The sequence below is a fragment of the Anopheles ziemanni genome, chromosome 2 (genome assembly GCF_943734765.1).
Source record: "Anopheles ziemanni chromosome 2, idAnoZiCoDA_A2_x.2, whole genome shotgun sequence".
Classification (NCBI taxonomy): Eukaryota; Metazoa; Arthropoda; class Insecta; order Diptera; family Culicidae; genus Anopheles; species Anopheles ziemanni.
The window spans coordinates 9,721,107-9,736,170 of NC_080705.1; the positions used below are offsets into that span (position 1 = coordinate 9,721,107).

The window sequence follows — 15,064 nt, forward strand, 5'->3', positions numbered from 1 at the left end:
GATGAAAACGTGTATAATGAGCCCTATGTAAAAGAATAGAAAAAAGAGTCAATAATAAGATCGCGCCACGTGCTCAACATGCTACCGCGGTCGTTGAATGAAATGAGACCTACGTTTATCGATTACTAGTTTTTTTTTATAGAATATAATTTTTTTTCTGACGGTTGACGATACCAAACGCGCCCGGTTCTATTTGTACTCCCGTTAAATGGACCGATTATCGATTAGTTGGGGATTTAGAGCGAACCGGAACACCGTCTAAACGTATTTTAAAGTGAAATATCAACAACTGTACACCGTTCCGTATACGTTCTCCTCGCTACGTATAGGTCTATGGTTTGTGTTCTGGTCACACGATGGCTTAGTTCAAAAAATGGGGCATGATAAAATTCGCAATTACATCTTACAGCTAGCGCCTTAACACCCTAATCAAACCCTTTTCACGTCGGTGTTTGTGTTGCCTTAACTTTACACAATTTCTGTAGTACACTAATGATGCAGTTGACAATAACAATTTCGTTTCGACAGTGTGACGCGTATTTCTGATGCGAACGAGGGGGGCATTTAATATCTTACGAGCAGGTAAAGGGTTCAAACAACCGATCGCACCATTCCACTCTATAACTCTACTTTTTTTCTCTAATTCGATAAAGCAAACCATTGCCTTCGGCAGCGTAAGAGAGGGGGAGGGCTTGTGCAGTAAGGTTAGGTCAAGAATAAATTTACAGGCGATTAATGTACAGTTGGCAATGGAAATAATCTAGTTCCGGCCTAAACACCCATTGGATATGGTAGCAGCTGAATTGATTGTTTCCTAACAAATTTCTCAATAAACTTAAACTGATCAAAAAGTCACAATGTTGTTTAACAGTAATCAACTGTAACTGTAAAAGAAATGTACGGGAGTAAGTCACCTGAGGTATTGAGCAGTATCAAGGTGTATGTGTCGAAAATAAATTCACTACGAAAAGTCTTATCACTGTCTAGGGCGTAATCGTTTAAAAACAAACGGGTGGGTGTTATGCGAGAAATAAGTGTAAAAAAACAATTTGATTATTTCTTTTTGCATCATATGTACAAATGTGAGCTCGATGCCCTTAAAAACAGATTCCAAAATAAATAGCAAGTATCGCCAACTATGATTTTGCTCTACACCAGTATGCCGGTGTAATAACTTTTAAGGTAGCGATTGCATTGTACTTTTGAACCAACTGTTTTTATGCTGTTTCGCTCAAACCCTCTTGTTCTAGTGTAGGACTGCTGCTTCAACTTACTGATCGGTTCGCTTTATGCGCCGGTTTGGCCATCGTCGGCAGTACCGTCAGGCCTTCGGCGATTGCCTGTTCGTACGAAAACTGCCGCGTAGAGTAGGTGCCATCGGCGTCGATCTCAAGCAGCTCGCAAACGATATCGTCCTTCATTGAATGCGGCTCATGTGAACTACCGTTTTCGACTGTTTCATCCGCGATCATGTCAGTGCACTGTGCGTACTGCATCATCTCCGTCTGGTCGTCCTCCATCATTCCATTCATGCTGGGATGATGATCCTCCTCCTCCTCCTCCTCCTCCTCCTCTTCGATTATATTATCCGACGTGTGGGCTAGTTCGCGTGACGATTCTGTGAATAAAACATGCCGGATTATGCTGGGACAAACAAAGCAAAAGTTACATCCGAGAGGCGCCGTTTACATACCGTAGCTAATTTCCATCTGTTCGTCGACGATTTCTTCGATGTAGTTTTCATCGTCCGCCACCTCTTCGATAAAGGAATCATAGTTGGCTTCGTCCTCTTCTATAATGATTCCGTGCGTGTCCGTTTCCACGTCGACCACCGTGCGATCCTCTTCATCGTAATCATCTTCCTCGATACCGTCATCCTCCACTATCCTGGCCGAGTCGTCTTCGGGATCTTCTTCGGCATCGGCCGAATCTGTTGCCGACGAGTCGTCGGTGCGGTCCGCTGAGATAACCCCGAAACTAGGTGGAATTGTTTCTTCCACTTGCTTCGATGCTGTCGGTTGCTCCGTTTCAGTCGAGTTGTGATCGTGCTGTTGACTGATTCCGTTGGTTTCCTGTATGGCGTCCATTTTAACCACCACTTCTTTTACCTCTTCACCGTTGTCGGGAAGATTGTGCACTTCGGCGGTGGGTGGTCCCTGTTGAGTGCCATTGGCACGGTCCACTTCCTGCTCCCAGTCTATACTGGGTTTACTCGCAGCTATAGTTGGCGCGTTCGTACTTTCAACACCGCTAGAAGAGCCAAATTTTACCTGCTTCGTCGCCAGTGGCAAATTGGAAGCATTCGAAGCGATCGTTACCGTCGGTAACGATTTTCCGTCCCGTAGAGTTCCTTTGAATGGGATCAGCTGGCTTGCGGAAATCGTTATTTTTCTAACCGTAGGAGCATCGAGAGCTGCTGGCACGATTGAAGGGGCACCATCAACCGAAATGGAGCGAATTGCTGGCTGAACATTGGCGACCGGCTTCACTAAACCACCGGTCGCAATTTCCATCGGTGTCAACACATGAGCGACTTCCGAGGACAGCTTGTCGGGGGCAAACAGTTGTTGTCTCATCTGGGCCGTCGCTTCTTTGCGATCCGTGTCGAGGTCAAAGGACGCAACGTTGTTCAGATTCGGTACCGGCTGTACGATCACCTTTGGTGGACTCCGTGTCACTGCTGGTGCTCCCGCCGGCGGGTCGACGATGCATTTGGAGATGCTTATCTTCTGCCCCACATTAAGAATGCCCTGTACGTTGGATTTCGGCAATATGAACACATTGCTTTTTGTCATTCCCGCGGCACCGATCGGAGCCGACTGTGGTGCTGGTGATGGGGCAACCAACGGCATAAGTTGTGTCTTGCTCACGGACAGTTTGCTACCACTCTTGACCGGCGTAAAACCGGCAATGTTCGGTTGCTTCAGGGGAAGGACGTTGTTCACAACTGGCGGTGTAAGGACCGGACCGAATTCTACGTTCGATTTACCCGGCACACTTGAAGAGGTTAGGTCAGAACTCTGGGTAGGGTTATTTGTGGCAATTACGTCACCAACAGAGCTGGTGGTAACAGAAACATGGGCCGCTGCAGAAGGAAAAGAAGATAGCGATTCTTTTCCAGCGATATTGCTATCGCTCGGAACGGGAGAGCTTTCCTCCACTTCCTCGGGGCTTGAAGAAATTGCCATCGGAGGGATGTGTAATGTTACTCTCGGATTCGATATCTCTTGCTGCAGTTTGTTCGGTTTGATTCCGACGGCTGTATCACGGCTTTTGGATGAAATCCAATCACTCGTATGTTCGGCCAAGGGTAAACCCAGGCTAGCCAACGTTGCCGCCGCCGCCGATGTGGGGATGAGTATATTTTTACTGTTTGTTCTCTTTTGATAGTTCAACAGCGCTTGAGGTAAACCTTTCGCACCGGAAGGGAAATTGTTAGGGCCACGCGAAGGTACGGTACTCGTATTGACTCCTTTCTGCGGTGGCATGCTATTTGTGGGGTTCAGTTTAGACAAGTTGTACTGAATATCCTTTTTAGAGGAAGGCAAAATGCCCTGCTGGTGCTTGTATGAGTGTAAATGGCCCGATGAGGGTGGCGGATAATTTGCCGACGGATGTACAGGAGACGACGGTGTCTGGCCTCTGGAGGTGGAAAAACTGCCGGGTGAAAACATTCCCGACTGCCCTCCCTTGGAGTGCCCCAGCGGGGCTGGGTATGGCATATTGGATGTTAAATGCTGTTGCAATTGTGGCGGTTCGGGGTAAAAGTTGCCTCCGTTTGTGGCCGACACCAGATCGAAGGGGACAGCGTAAGAGTGCATCAGATGAGGGCTCGGTATGCTCGTTGCCTTGGACGACTGTTTAGTGCTGTTTACCGGTCCATTCTTGCTCGGTTTCCCGGCCGGGTAGGGTGATTTTACCTTGCTTTGTCGTTTGGTGCCTTGAGATTTTTTCCTCGAACGTTCGCTGCTTTTCGTGTTGGGTTTTTCCGAAATTTTGTTCGGGGTATTACTTGCAACTAGCGGGCTGTTGGAGTTGTCCAACAGTATATCGCTCAGCGAAGGTTGCTCGGTCGTGTTGCCAGTTGATGTCGTGTCCGGCGCGTCCTGCCTATTCTCAGACGACTCAACAACGGCCACTTCTTCCGGTGCGTGTGTGGATGCTTCCGCTTTAGATTCCTCGGTCCGCTTAACATCGATGTTGATATAGCTTTTAGCCATAATATCCTGCAACTGTAAAGAGATTTTATGTTGAAAATATAGTTAATAAAAAAACGGCAAAATGTAATCTTACCGGGTCCGATGTAACCACGGCGGCATCCCGTTCGAATCCCTTCTCGAACAGGGAGAGCTCTTTTCGCACCAGCTCAAACTTGAACATTTCCTCTTCGGCCTTTTTGAGTCGATTGCAGGACGTGTTGGCGGGATGCGGTAGCTTGCAGTTCGCACGGGTTAGCTGCTCGTATACGGTGTTGGCGATGTACGTGAGTGCGGTGTGCGGTACCGACCTTGGTAGAATGGGAAATGCTCGATGGCCCTCGCGGCGCCAATCTTGCGAACTGTTTGGTCCGCAGATTCTAAAGCACGAAACGAAAGGAGACGAAATCGGGCACATAAGCACAACACGAATAAAATATTGAAAAAAAAAACTGCTGACGGCACGACGCACACTAGGTGACACCTTTACCCTCAAGCTACTTACATTTCGGCCACCGTGTAGAGTCGCTCGTCGTTCGCCACGCGTCTTGCCTCTGCCCGATGCCGATCGTTTGAAATGTGCAGAATTCGTCGAAGATCTTCCAGTATCCGCAGTTTCTCCTTGCACAGAAAGCCCTGTGCTCGAAAGGTGCTGATGAGGCTGCCATAGGATTCCAGCTCTGCGTAGTGGTGTGATAAAAGGTGAGTAGAAATAAACATCAAAATGTCGAACTTATTTCGCGCCGCTACCGCTTACCGAGCCTTCGGAGCACACCCCGACACTCTTCCTTCGTCATGTCCAGCTTCATTGGCCACATTTTTGCTCATATAAGGTAGTTGCTATTGCTTTCTTTGTTACCCAGAAGCTGTAAAACACACAGCCAACGTTGTGCGTTTGTGGCTTGTGGCCCGTGCTTTCAATCAGAAATCAAAACACTTTACTTCCGTTCTCACAAATGCCGAACTTCAGCACAAACTAACATTATTTGGCCCCGCACGGCATGACCTAGGATGCACCGGTGCGTTTCCTTTTTTACGACCCGGTATTCACTTCGCTTTTCCGTGCCGTTCCGATGCGGGATTAGACGGGCGCAAATTAGTTTTTCGTTCCGTGTTCCTCAACTGAATTGGCATAATATGCCTATCTTTCCATTTGTGTTTATGAGACGTCAAAATTTTTATTTTTACCTCGCGCTGGCAACACTTCGGAAGCGTGCGGGCACCTTTTTTGTATGTATACATGGCGGAGCATTCGAGGAACGATGTAAACAGATTGTTTTAAATTCATTTGACAGCACTTCCGATCGAACAAAAAATTACTAAATTCGTGTGTAAAAGGATGAAAATACTCACTCGAAATTCTTTAATGTTATAGATTATTTTTAAAACCCGTTACACATGGATTTGTTGATAAATTTATACTAGATTCTCACTGATGCCCCGATGTTCAACTGACGTTTCAAATCTATATTGCATTGATTGAATTGAGGAACTTTATTTATTCAAGCGAACAAACAATTTCATTACTAAATATCCATGTTCATGCGATCAAGTAAATCGATAAAATTAAAGAACTCGTTCAATTATAAACAGCAAAACGAAAGTGCGAAAAATCGTAAACATTGCTGAACGTGCTACAAACAAAAACAAGACGCTCGAGAAAAGTATTTCGCGCTTTTCCAGAAACCCCGCTGGCAACACTGGCGGGATGCTGTGGGTTTGTCAACTTCAAATGTTTTGACAATTTATCTGTTTTAAAATTCTATTTCCTGCAAAAAAGACGGTCGTTGAAATGGTCAAAAATGTATTTAAATAAACCTAAGCATACTGGCAGTAATCTGCTGTTAAATAATTTCGTGAAACTTCTAAACCTCGAGGCATTTAAGTTTAAATCCAAACAAACCCCACCGTTGAGTTCAATATTCCACACTTTTATTTTGCTTTGCTTTCAATTAATACTTTCTAGAGGGTTGTTTTTGATATAAAAAACGACGCCTTATTGTTTTTAACTTAAGACACACTTATTGCCTGTACGGTTAAATATATTGTGCTAGCAATAACGTCGTGGTCTTTGTCGCGTGGAAAAATCATCGTACAATCAACGTTGGAATCAACCGAAAGGCCGGGAGGAAAGATAAACTAAATATTTACATAAGATGAAATAACACGTCCTCGCGTCCTACGGTTTGCTGTAACGGTAACGCATCTTGTCCGGTGGTTCGCAATATTCCTTCACTATTAGCTTACAAAGGAACACATGAAAAACAATGATAATCACGCATATCGAAACCCAGAACAGTGTGGGTAGCCCACCGAGATGGTGCCCGTGGCGGTGCAGGGCAATCACGTGGTGCTCGTGGGCGGGCGCTTCGACGACCTCCTTCACGTGGATGGCATGTCGGAGATCTTCCATGTGCTTCCGGTCGGACGTAATGTAGAGAATGGAGGTCACCGGTTCGGTAAGTTTCACTGGGAACATGAGCCGGGATTGTCGCAACTGTACCGGATCATCGAGACAACCCGCATCGCAGGCGTAATAATTCCGATCGGACCGATCCAAGGCCACGTACATTATGGCCTTGTTGTCATCCCGCACGGTAATCGAGATATTTAAATGCGTCATGTTACCGTAGTTCAGTCGACGGAAGTCGTAGTCGCGATGCAAATACTTTGGATGAATGTTCAACTCCAGATGTTGATTGCTAAAACGGAATCCTCCGAAACTGAGCACCATCGCCTGAACGATACCACTCGCGCCCGCCTTGATTAGATTGTGGCAGCCCTGTTTCTCCAAAGTAAGCATCCAAGATCCAACCACAGCATTAAGCTCCTCGAACGAAGACATCTGACGCCACAAGTTCTCTGCCTGCAGTGTATGATAGCTGTCGTAGCAGCCTTCCGCGTACGTCAAAGCTCGAGCTATTTCATCCTTACGGCTTGCCGTAACCGACTGTTCGTACTCGAAAGCTCGTGCCTGCGAAATCACGGCGTACATCGTTGCATTGATATTGTTACCGTTTAAGGTATTTTCTGCCTTCGATGTGCTGATGTGGAAGCCCGTTTCCCAAAGTTTGTTCCACACGGCAATATGATCCCGCTTCAAATTATGATAAGCATTATGTTCGCCGTGTTCCGCCGCTACGAGTGCCTTGTTCATCGCATCGACCGCTTGCTTTTCAATCAATTCTTTATGTACCGTATACTTGTCGCGTGGAATCGGGTCCGAGTAGTGTATTGTCAGCAGCAGCTCCAGCTTTGTGGTTCCCCGTTTTTTCAGCGTCAACACACGTGGCAATTTGCGCGCCACAATCGATACCGCACGCACCTTACTGTCTTCCGTGTTTCCCGGTACTGGCATCGTGTCGACCATGCCTGTAACCACCTGGTACTCTAGTATTGCGGAACCATGCTGCAGTTTGATACTCTTCACTATGGCGGATGGCCAATCGGAGATGCGGGGCACGATCAGTTCTATGTCGGTCAGCTGATTTTTTGTGTTTGTAAGCTGGATTTCCTGCACCAACACGGAAGGCATCGTACGATGGGCATAGTACTGGTACGAAACATGGTAACCCTCGGGAAAACATTGAAATCGATGCACGATCCCGCTTAGGTATTCTACGACGGTTGCCTCCCTGCTAGGAGACTGACCCCCGCTAACTACACTGACGATTGGATGAAAGTTAATGGGCTGCTGAAGGGCCCGACCGCGGTAAATGTTAAGGTGTGCATCAGTATGCACCTCCAACCCGAACCATCCGTTACCCACGTACGGGATTGCGTCATGCTCGTGAGGGAAAGCCGGCTGGTGCCGAATATTGACGTTGTACTCGAGGTTCTGCAGATAGAATGGTGTCAATCGATCGTCCATGCAGCGCATCGTCTGATCTACTCGAGTGGAAAACATTTTCAATACCAGAATGTCTATCGTTCACGCAATGACAACCTACCTCTGGCTGGTTCTGCATGTCCAAATAACCACCGCAGAAACGACGGTCCGATGTACAGCAAGAATACGGCTACGACGAAAAGCAGCAAGAAAAGTTTCCGATACGACAGATTCCCATCGAATGTTCGTTTAAGGCGACGCGTCAAATCACTGGTATCGAATTTGTAGTTCATTTTGTGCTAATCCATCGACCGGGGCACGGTCGTGCGAAAAAACTGCTCAACGCAAACAAATCACACAGGCTGCTACGTTACAGCAAAAACATATTTTTATTTCATTACGCCCACCCGAAGGGTTGGTACTAGTGTTGTGCTTAATGAATCTTTTGGCGAGATTCATTCATATGAATCTTTCATCTAAGATTCATTCCGATTGATTCATGAATCTTCGGATTCGAATCTTCAAAGTTTATTGAATCTTTCGAAATCTTAATGAACCTCCATGAATCTTTCATGGATCTGTCATGAATCTCCCCGATTGTTTAATAGGCGTGGACAATGCGACTAAAAACAAAAAAAAGGAGTGCCTCAACCCATTTTTGGCTGGTGACTATTCACCACTTGGTATGTCTTTGGGATTCATGAATCTCTGATAAGGGAGAGATTCATTCAGATTCATGAATCTGAATCAGATTTACACAACTCTAGTTGGTACGCGTTTATAGTGTAGCGTTTTACTACGATTACAGGCAAAATGTACTGAAAATCCAAGTTTGAGATCGATTGGGCTCTATATTTCAAACTTGTTTCAAATGGTACATAAATTGTACGGACAGCCGAATCAAAACAAAAACATACAAACCCTTCAGAAATGGGTGATTTAATGACCGGGCTTGAAAGGGAGTTGTCTACCACAAAATATTAGAACACTGCAAACAATATAATGGCGCTGTTTTCACCGATTTATACCACACGTGGCCAATTTTTAAGTTCAGCGGAAGTTACCTTAGTAGCTAATTATGTTTAGTTTTCGCTGAGCCTCAAATAAACAAGTTTTAGTGCCCGGCATTTTTCTACTGGCGATAGACATTCAACGCCCCTCAGATCGTACGACTGATCATTTGAGTGTGAGCTCCAGTGGAGCAAAGTTAGAAGTTTTCTAGGGTTTGTTAAATTTAGTACGAATAATGGACGAGTTGGATATCGACGAAAATGTTCTACGTAGACCGAGAACTAAAATATCGTTTATCTCGTGTTTGGTATTCAATTTTTTGCACCCACTTTGTATATTTGTACCTTCCATATTGATAATAGCTGTTTGTTGGAGCCGAGGATTAACTCATCTGTTTACCTGGCACGTGTTCCTAACGGGATTGGGGGTAAGTCATGAAAGTATAATTTATTTAAAAAAATCATACTAATTGCATTAATTGCCTTCCAGTTCCATCTGCTAATGGCCGCAGGAGTAGCGTTGCCGAACGGAGGAAATAGTTTGACCCGAAACTCGACACATTCTACCCGTAAAACCATCCACTGGATCCTGCAAACTGTCGGCGGAGGATGTGCGCTGATAGGAACCGTCCTTCAGTACATTAACCGCGAAACAAAACTAAAGCCTCACTTCGTGTCTACGCACTCGATCGTCGGATTGATTGCAGTGATTTTTGTCCTTCTCAGCCTACTGAACGGTGTGTCTGCTCTGTTTGGCTGGAAACTCCGTCGGCTCCTGAGCCCATCGTTGACCAAGCTGATCCATAATGCCACCGGAGTGGCCACGTTTGCCATGGGAATGTGTGCGATCGCCTTGGCGTATGAATACCATATATTTAAGGAGAATTTTGCCTTCGTAGTTCGTGTATCTCTCGTGATCATAACGGTCGCCACATGCGTGATGAGTTTGTTTGGTGTTCTGAAAAATATCTACAACTATCTTTACGAGGCATATTTAGGATGTAAAAGCACTGAATACATACTAGATGACGTTGAATAAATACAAATAAGTCAATGGCAAACAAACAGAGTTGAGATTTCGCGCGGTTCGCTGTTGCTATCGCAAGCAGATTATAGAGGACTGCTCACAGTAGTGTTTCGTATGAATGAGATGAATGTGTTTGGTTGTAGGTTGTGACCTAAATTATACGGTGGGTTGTTTTGGTTCTGAGAGGGTGTGGAATTCCCGTTCGACGTTAGAATTGCCTGGCGTGTCCCACAGACGATAACGCAATTGCGGAACTAGATAATCGTTATCAAAAAAAGTCGAATTTTATTTTTGGTGAGTAGTCATAAAATTGTGTGAAGTCGGATAGTTTGAAATTACGATTTGCGGAATACTAAAGACGGGAGAATTCCGCATCTAGACCGCTAAACTGATACTGACGATTGGTTCCGAGGACCGTGCTCATGGAAAACCCACAATCAGTTGGGGGGGGGGATGCCCACGATGGCGTATCGGATCGCGCGCTCGAGGCCTCTAGTTACTCACGTAGCATCTCGCACACGTCCGACAGATAGCAATCACCAGACGGAGACACAAAGACGCGCCCCGCACCTAGTACGTCATAACGCGAAATGGGCGACACATACTCGCTGGTCAATCAGTAGTGCGCTAAGCGCTGTGCACCAGCACTGCACTAATGTTGATAATCCGGTGGAAAAAGGAAAAAGCATCGAAACAGCGGCGTTGTATTGGATTGATAGTCGGTGTACAAAACCAAAGTCGGTGGATCAGGGCATGCCCATTTGGTCAGTGGATCGCGTTCGGTTTCTGTCCGTCGACGGGTGATGGGTCGTTCGCCGGTTGAACTGTGAGATTATCGGCGAGGCTAGTGAAAAAAGGGACCAAAAGAAATTGAATTTAGATAAGTGGATTATAAGCCATAATTTGAATTCATTTTGCTAACGGAAAAACGTGTCACAGTGTGATGGAGAAGAAAAGTTCATCGCCAAATGAATGGCTTTCGATGGTGGATGGCATTTTCAACACGATCAACCACACGATGATCGGTGTGGTGTGCATCTACACAAGCTGGTTGTGCTGGATAAATGGCTTCGATAAGCTCTACACGTGGCACGTGTTCCTCACCCTCATCGGGGTAAGGTAGTGGTTGCAACTGTTTGCATTAGTTCGGGGTTTTTTTTCCCTCCGAAGGGTAAATAAGTTCAAACATATTTTGTCTTTGCAATCCTTTCGCTCCTTAGTATCACCTCCTGATGGCTGAAGGGATCGTGCTGTTCTATAGTGGCAACGGGTGGACCCAGAAGCTTTCCCATACGCACAAGCGCACCGTGCACTGGTTGGTGGAGGTCGTCGGATGCACGTGCTGTGTCGTCGGCATCGCGCTGGAGATCTACTTCCGTGAATCGACGAACCGGCGGCATTTTAGTTCGACACACAGCATCGTTGGTTTGATTTCACTCGTGTTTCTCGCGCTGACACTCGTCAATGGACTGATGGCACTGTTTGCCGTCGAGCTGCGTAGGCGTATCAAGCCGCTCTACTCCAAGCTGAGCCACTACCTCACCGGAACCGTGTGCTTCGTGCTGGGTATGGTGGCGATCGTGTTGGCGTATGAGAAGCGAATCTACAAGCAGAATACGATCGCGGAGGGAGTGACGATGATGACCGTCTTCACGATCGCTGTCACGGTGTTCAGCATGGTTGGGGTCGTGAAGACGGTTTACAATCTGTTGAAGACGCTCGCAAAGTGAAGGGACAAAACGGAAACAACACAAAGCTGCCGGGTAAACATGTGGTCATACTACGATAGTAAAGGAAGAAAGCACACATTTTACCTGATGCCGCAATCAAGCACATACTTTATGTACTTTCCTAAACAATCTTCTACAGTCTTAAACGTTGTGTTGTGCTTTTTGCATAGCCAAAGTTGAGAGATAAATAGTTCGCTTTGGAATGCTAGTGGGTGGAAACATGCAACAAAATGAAATAAACGATTGTTAGGGTACTTATGATTTACTCTGGACTACAGATCGTATTTATTATATTAGTCACGTACAGTTGCACATGACACGTGGAACTCAAAGAATAGAACCTTTCGGGATTAAAGTCTTCGTTTTACGATTTTATCCTAATTTTTTGTGCATCGGATCTATTTATTTTCTACTTTATATTTTTATTTACTTTAACTGACTTGGTATCTTTAACTGACTTGGTAGAAAAATCGGCCCATGAGCGCCGGGGAGGTAACCACCTCGACGCTTGAATGGAAATGAACATTTCACTATAAAACTATTTGTTTTTATTCAAAAGCAATTGCTGTGCATAGGAATGCTTGTATCAAACTTTCTGTTATTATCTAATTTGGTAGAAATGAAGGGAGAGAGGAAACAAAGAGCTTTATGTGTATGTTACTTAATGATATCGCGAATCATCATTCGCGAGTAAGACAGTTCACGCCAGTCATTTTCGAAAAAGTACCACACCATCGCACTACCATCTTCTGTTGTGTTCCGATAACGCCCGTTCAAATGGGTTTGGAAGCAGCTATCGTACCACCAGGCTCCGTGATATATCTCAGCACAATTATAGTTATCCGTTTCGTCATTGTCGCGATCGAATGTAGTAAATTTTTTATTTTTGTGGTTGTTAATCGAATCTTCTGCTGTCCCTGAGTGTGTCCCTAACTTCTTCAACGCATACTTCTCCGATTCGTCTCCTATCTCAAACTCATCATACTTAGAGTATGCGTAGTTTCCATGGAAATCTTTCACCTCCACCACCAGCTCATGCGGTCGGTTTTTGGTAATTTGATGCACATATTCTAGCCCGAGCCAGAACTCACCATCAAACTTTCCGAATCCATTGCGGTACTCCGTCCAGTTCCGATAGAAATCGACTGAACCGTCGAACCTATACTGGATCACTGTCCAGCCGCCCTCCAACTTATTTTGTTCGCAAAAGACCTCGAATGGTTTCGAACATTTCCCCAAACTGAACAGATACGTGCCAGATTCTTTGGTAACTTGTCGACATGATCGGACAGGATCTATTAAGTGGTCTTCCAATGTCTTACTGCATGTTTCTACATTTGTAGTTACATTATGCATCGAACGCGTTAGCAAATTAATAATGTCCTTATTTTCTCCTAGTTTCTTAAGTTCAGTTAGCGATGTTTCCTGAATCTGGTCCATCTTGGGTATCATATGATTCTTCAATTCCTCCAATTTGGTCCGTGTATTCCCTTCCGATGCCTCCACACTCTGCAAAAGGGGCAATCATTAATTTCACAAAATTCAACTGGCATAATTTTCAAGACACCTATTATACGCTTCCGTACCTTTTTCAAAGATTCTTCCAATGCGAGCATTTTGGCCTGTAAACGATGCTCCGTTTCCTACAAAGAGTTGACATTTTTCTCCATTAACATCGTGTTTTCACTTAACTTGTGCTGGGAATATAGATTCACCTTCAGCGAACTCTCCATAGCTGTCTTCATAGTTTGCTCCACCTCCTGCAGTTTGTCTTGCAAGTAATCGAGCTTTGTCATTAAAAGCTCCATCTCGAAACCTCCTATCGCCATTATCAGCCGGGCTGATAAAACTACACCAAAACACAGCACCAACAGATAACTACTATTATTCATGACTTTCAATTTGCTGTAATTCGCAGCTCTCAAACACACAATCAGAACGAAAGATGAAACACGACTGAGGATCGTTCGGATTCGTTTGGCTCGGAAAGGCAAGAAATACAAAGAACTACATCTGATAATGTGTTCTGAGCGATAACGCGCACACAATCATCACCAACACTGAGCCAATTAATCGCAAATATATTTTGCAAAAACATATTCTTCCTGGGAAACCCATAGTTTTATAGTACACAACAGCTCGAACCACAAACTGCATCGATTGCATGAACTGATTATGTTATCTCGAACGGCGATTCCCTGCTTCGTTTTCTGACTCGTCAAACGCTCAAGACTAGTTGGAGTTCCGCGACTGCCAAGCGATAGCGCCGCTTAGAAAATCGGCTTACGATCGAGGCTCCCCATCTCGACGGCGTGGGTTCGAATCCCAACCGAGACCGGACCCTCCCCTGTACGAGAGGACGGACTGACTATCCACGTTCTCAAAGGGTAAAAGTCTCGTAAGCCCTTAACGGGGCAGGCATGACCAAAGAGGGCGTTACGCCAAGAAGAAGAAGAAGAAGAAGAAGAAGAAGAAGAAGAAGAAGAAGAAGAAGAAGAAGACTTGGTATCATACTCATACAACACATAAGGTTAGTACATAATTTACAACCCAAAACGGATTAGAAAGACACGCTTTGTTCTCGTTCGTAAACACAGGCTTTTTTGGGAAGCTCAAGCCTCATCAAATTTATTCGACCAGTAAAGTTTTTTTTCGATTTTTTTCAATTTATTAAGTTTGATTTCTTTCATCAGTAAAAAAGAAGAATACAAAACACAGCTACAGTTTATTGAAACGAAAGCAAACCACCGATATAGTTTACAGTGAGTGAAAATTCATTTATTTACCAGTTTCTGCTGTTGGCTTGTTTGTTTGTTTGTTTGATTTGGTTTGATTTTGTTGTTTTACTTTTTTTTTTCTCACAAGTTTACTTACTAACAATAATGATTTTTTTTCTTGGGTAACGATGCGAAGTAGTAATTATTCATCTTCGATAAATATCTATCCACTACGGTTGATTCTGTGTTCACCAGATACTCACAATTTCACAACTTGCTCCTTTTGCCGGACAGTAAGCTCCGCCGGTGCATTCGTTCCAGGTGCGTGGTATAGTTTAAATAAAAAGGGGACACGCACACACCAAAGAAAGTGGTGATCAGATAGATGAAACAGAACTTGAGTGATATGACCATCATGATTTGACGAATGGACCGGTGATGTTAGAATTAAAAAATGGTTCTGTTCTGTAAACGTACACAGATATTCGATTGTTGTTTAAAATGTAAATGCTTTTTGATTCTCGAGTCCAACCCTTCGCGTATAATTGATACGGT

At 44.8% G+C, this 15,064-nt stretch overlaps 4 protein-coding genes across 4 annotated transcripts; 1 reads left to right on the forward strand and 3 right to left on the reverse strand.

Moving 5' to 3' along the window:
* Window positions 1–1,172: 1,172 nt before the first annotated feature.
* On the reverse strand, window positions 1,173–5,304 carry LOC131294979 (uncharacterized). The gene is made up of 6 exons (XM_058323039.1): window positions 4,954–5,304; window positions 4,702–4,876; window positions 4,294–4,576; window positions 3,685–4,232; window positions 1,694–3,642; window positions 1,173–1,618 (listed from the first exon to the last, which is right to left on the reverse strand). Exons 1-6 carry the CDS (start codon window positions 5,012–5,014, stop codon window positions 1,266–1,268), a joined length of 3,369 nt encoding a protein of 1,122 aa, XP_058179022.1. The 5' UTR covers window positions 5,015–5,304; the 3' UTR covers window positions 1,173–1,265.
* An 827-nt stretch (window positions 5,305–6,131) lies between these two features.
* Window positions 6,132–8,378, reverse strand: LOC131286870 (uncharacterized protein KIAA2013 homolog). Its single transcript, XM_058315880.1, has 2 exons — window positions 8,147–8,378; window positions 6,132–8,084 (listed from the first exon to the last, which is right to left on the reverse strand). Exons 1-2 carry the CDS (start codon window positions 8,316–8,318, stop codon window positions 6,376–6,378), a joined length of 1,881 nt encoding a protein of 626 aa, XP_058171863.1. The 5' UTR covers window positions 8,319–8,378; the 3' UTR covers window positions 6,132–6,375.
* Window positions 8,379–11,005: 2,627 nt separating this feature from the next.
* LOC131281822 (transmembrane reductase CYB561D2-like) lies at window positions 11,006–11,792 on the forward strand. Its single transcript, XM_058311178.1, has 2 exons — window positions 11,006–11,176; window positions 11,283–11,792. The coding sequence occupies exons 1-2, from the start codon at window positions 11,006–11,008 to the stop codon at window positions 11,790–11,792; spliced, it is 681 nt and encodes a 226-aa protein (XP_058167161.1).
* Window positions 11,793–12,449: 657 nt separating this feature from the next.
* On the reverse strand, window positions 12,450–13,621 carry LOC131280949 (fibrinogen-like protein A). The gene is made up of 3 exons (XM_058310197.1): window positions 13,508–13,621; window positions 13,379–13,435; window positions 12,450–13,301 (listed from the first exon to the last, which is right to left on the reverse strand). Exons 1-3 carry the CDS (start codon window positions 13,619–13,621, stop codon window positions 12,450–12,452), a joined length of 1,023 nt encoding a protein of 340 aa, XP_058166180.1.
* Between the last annotated feature and the right edge of the window lie 1,443 nt (window positions 13,622–15,064).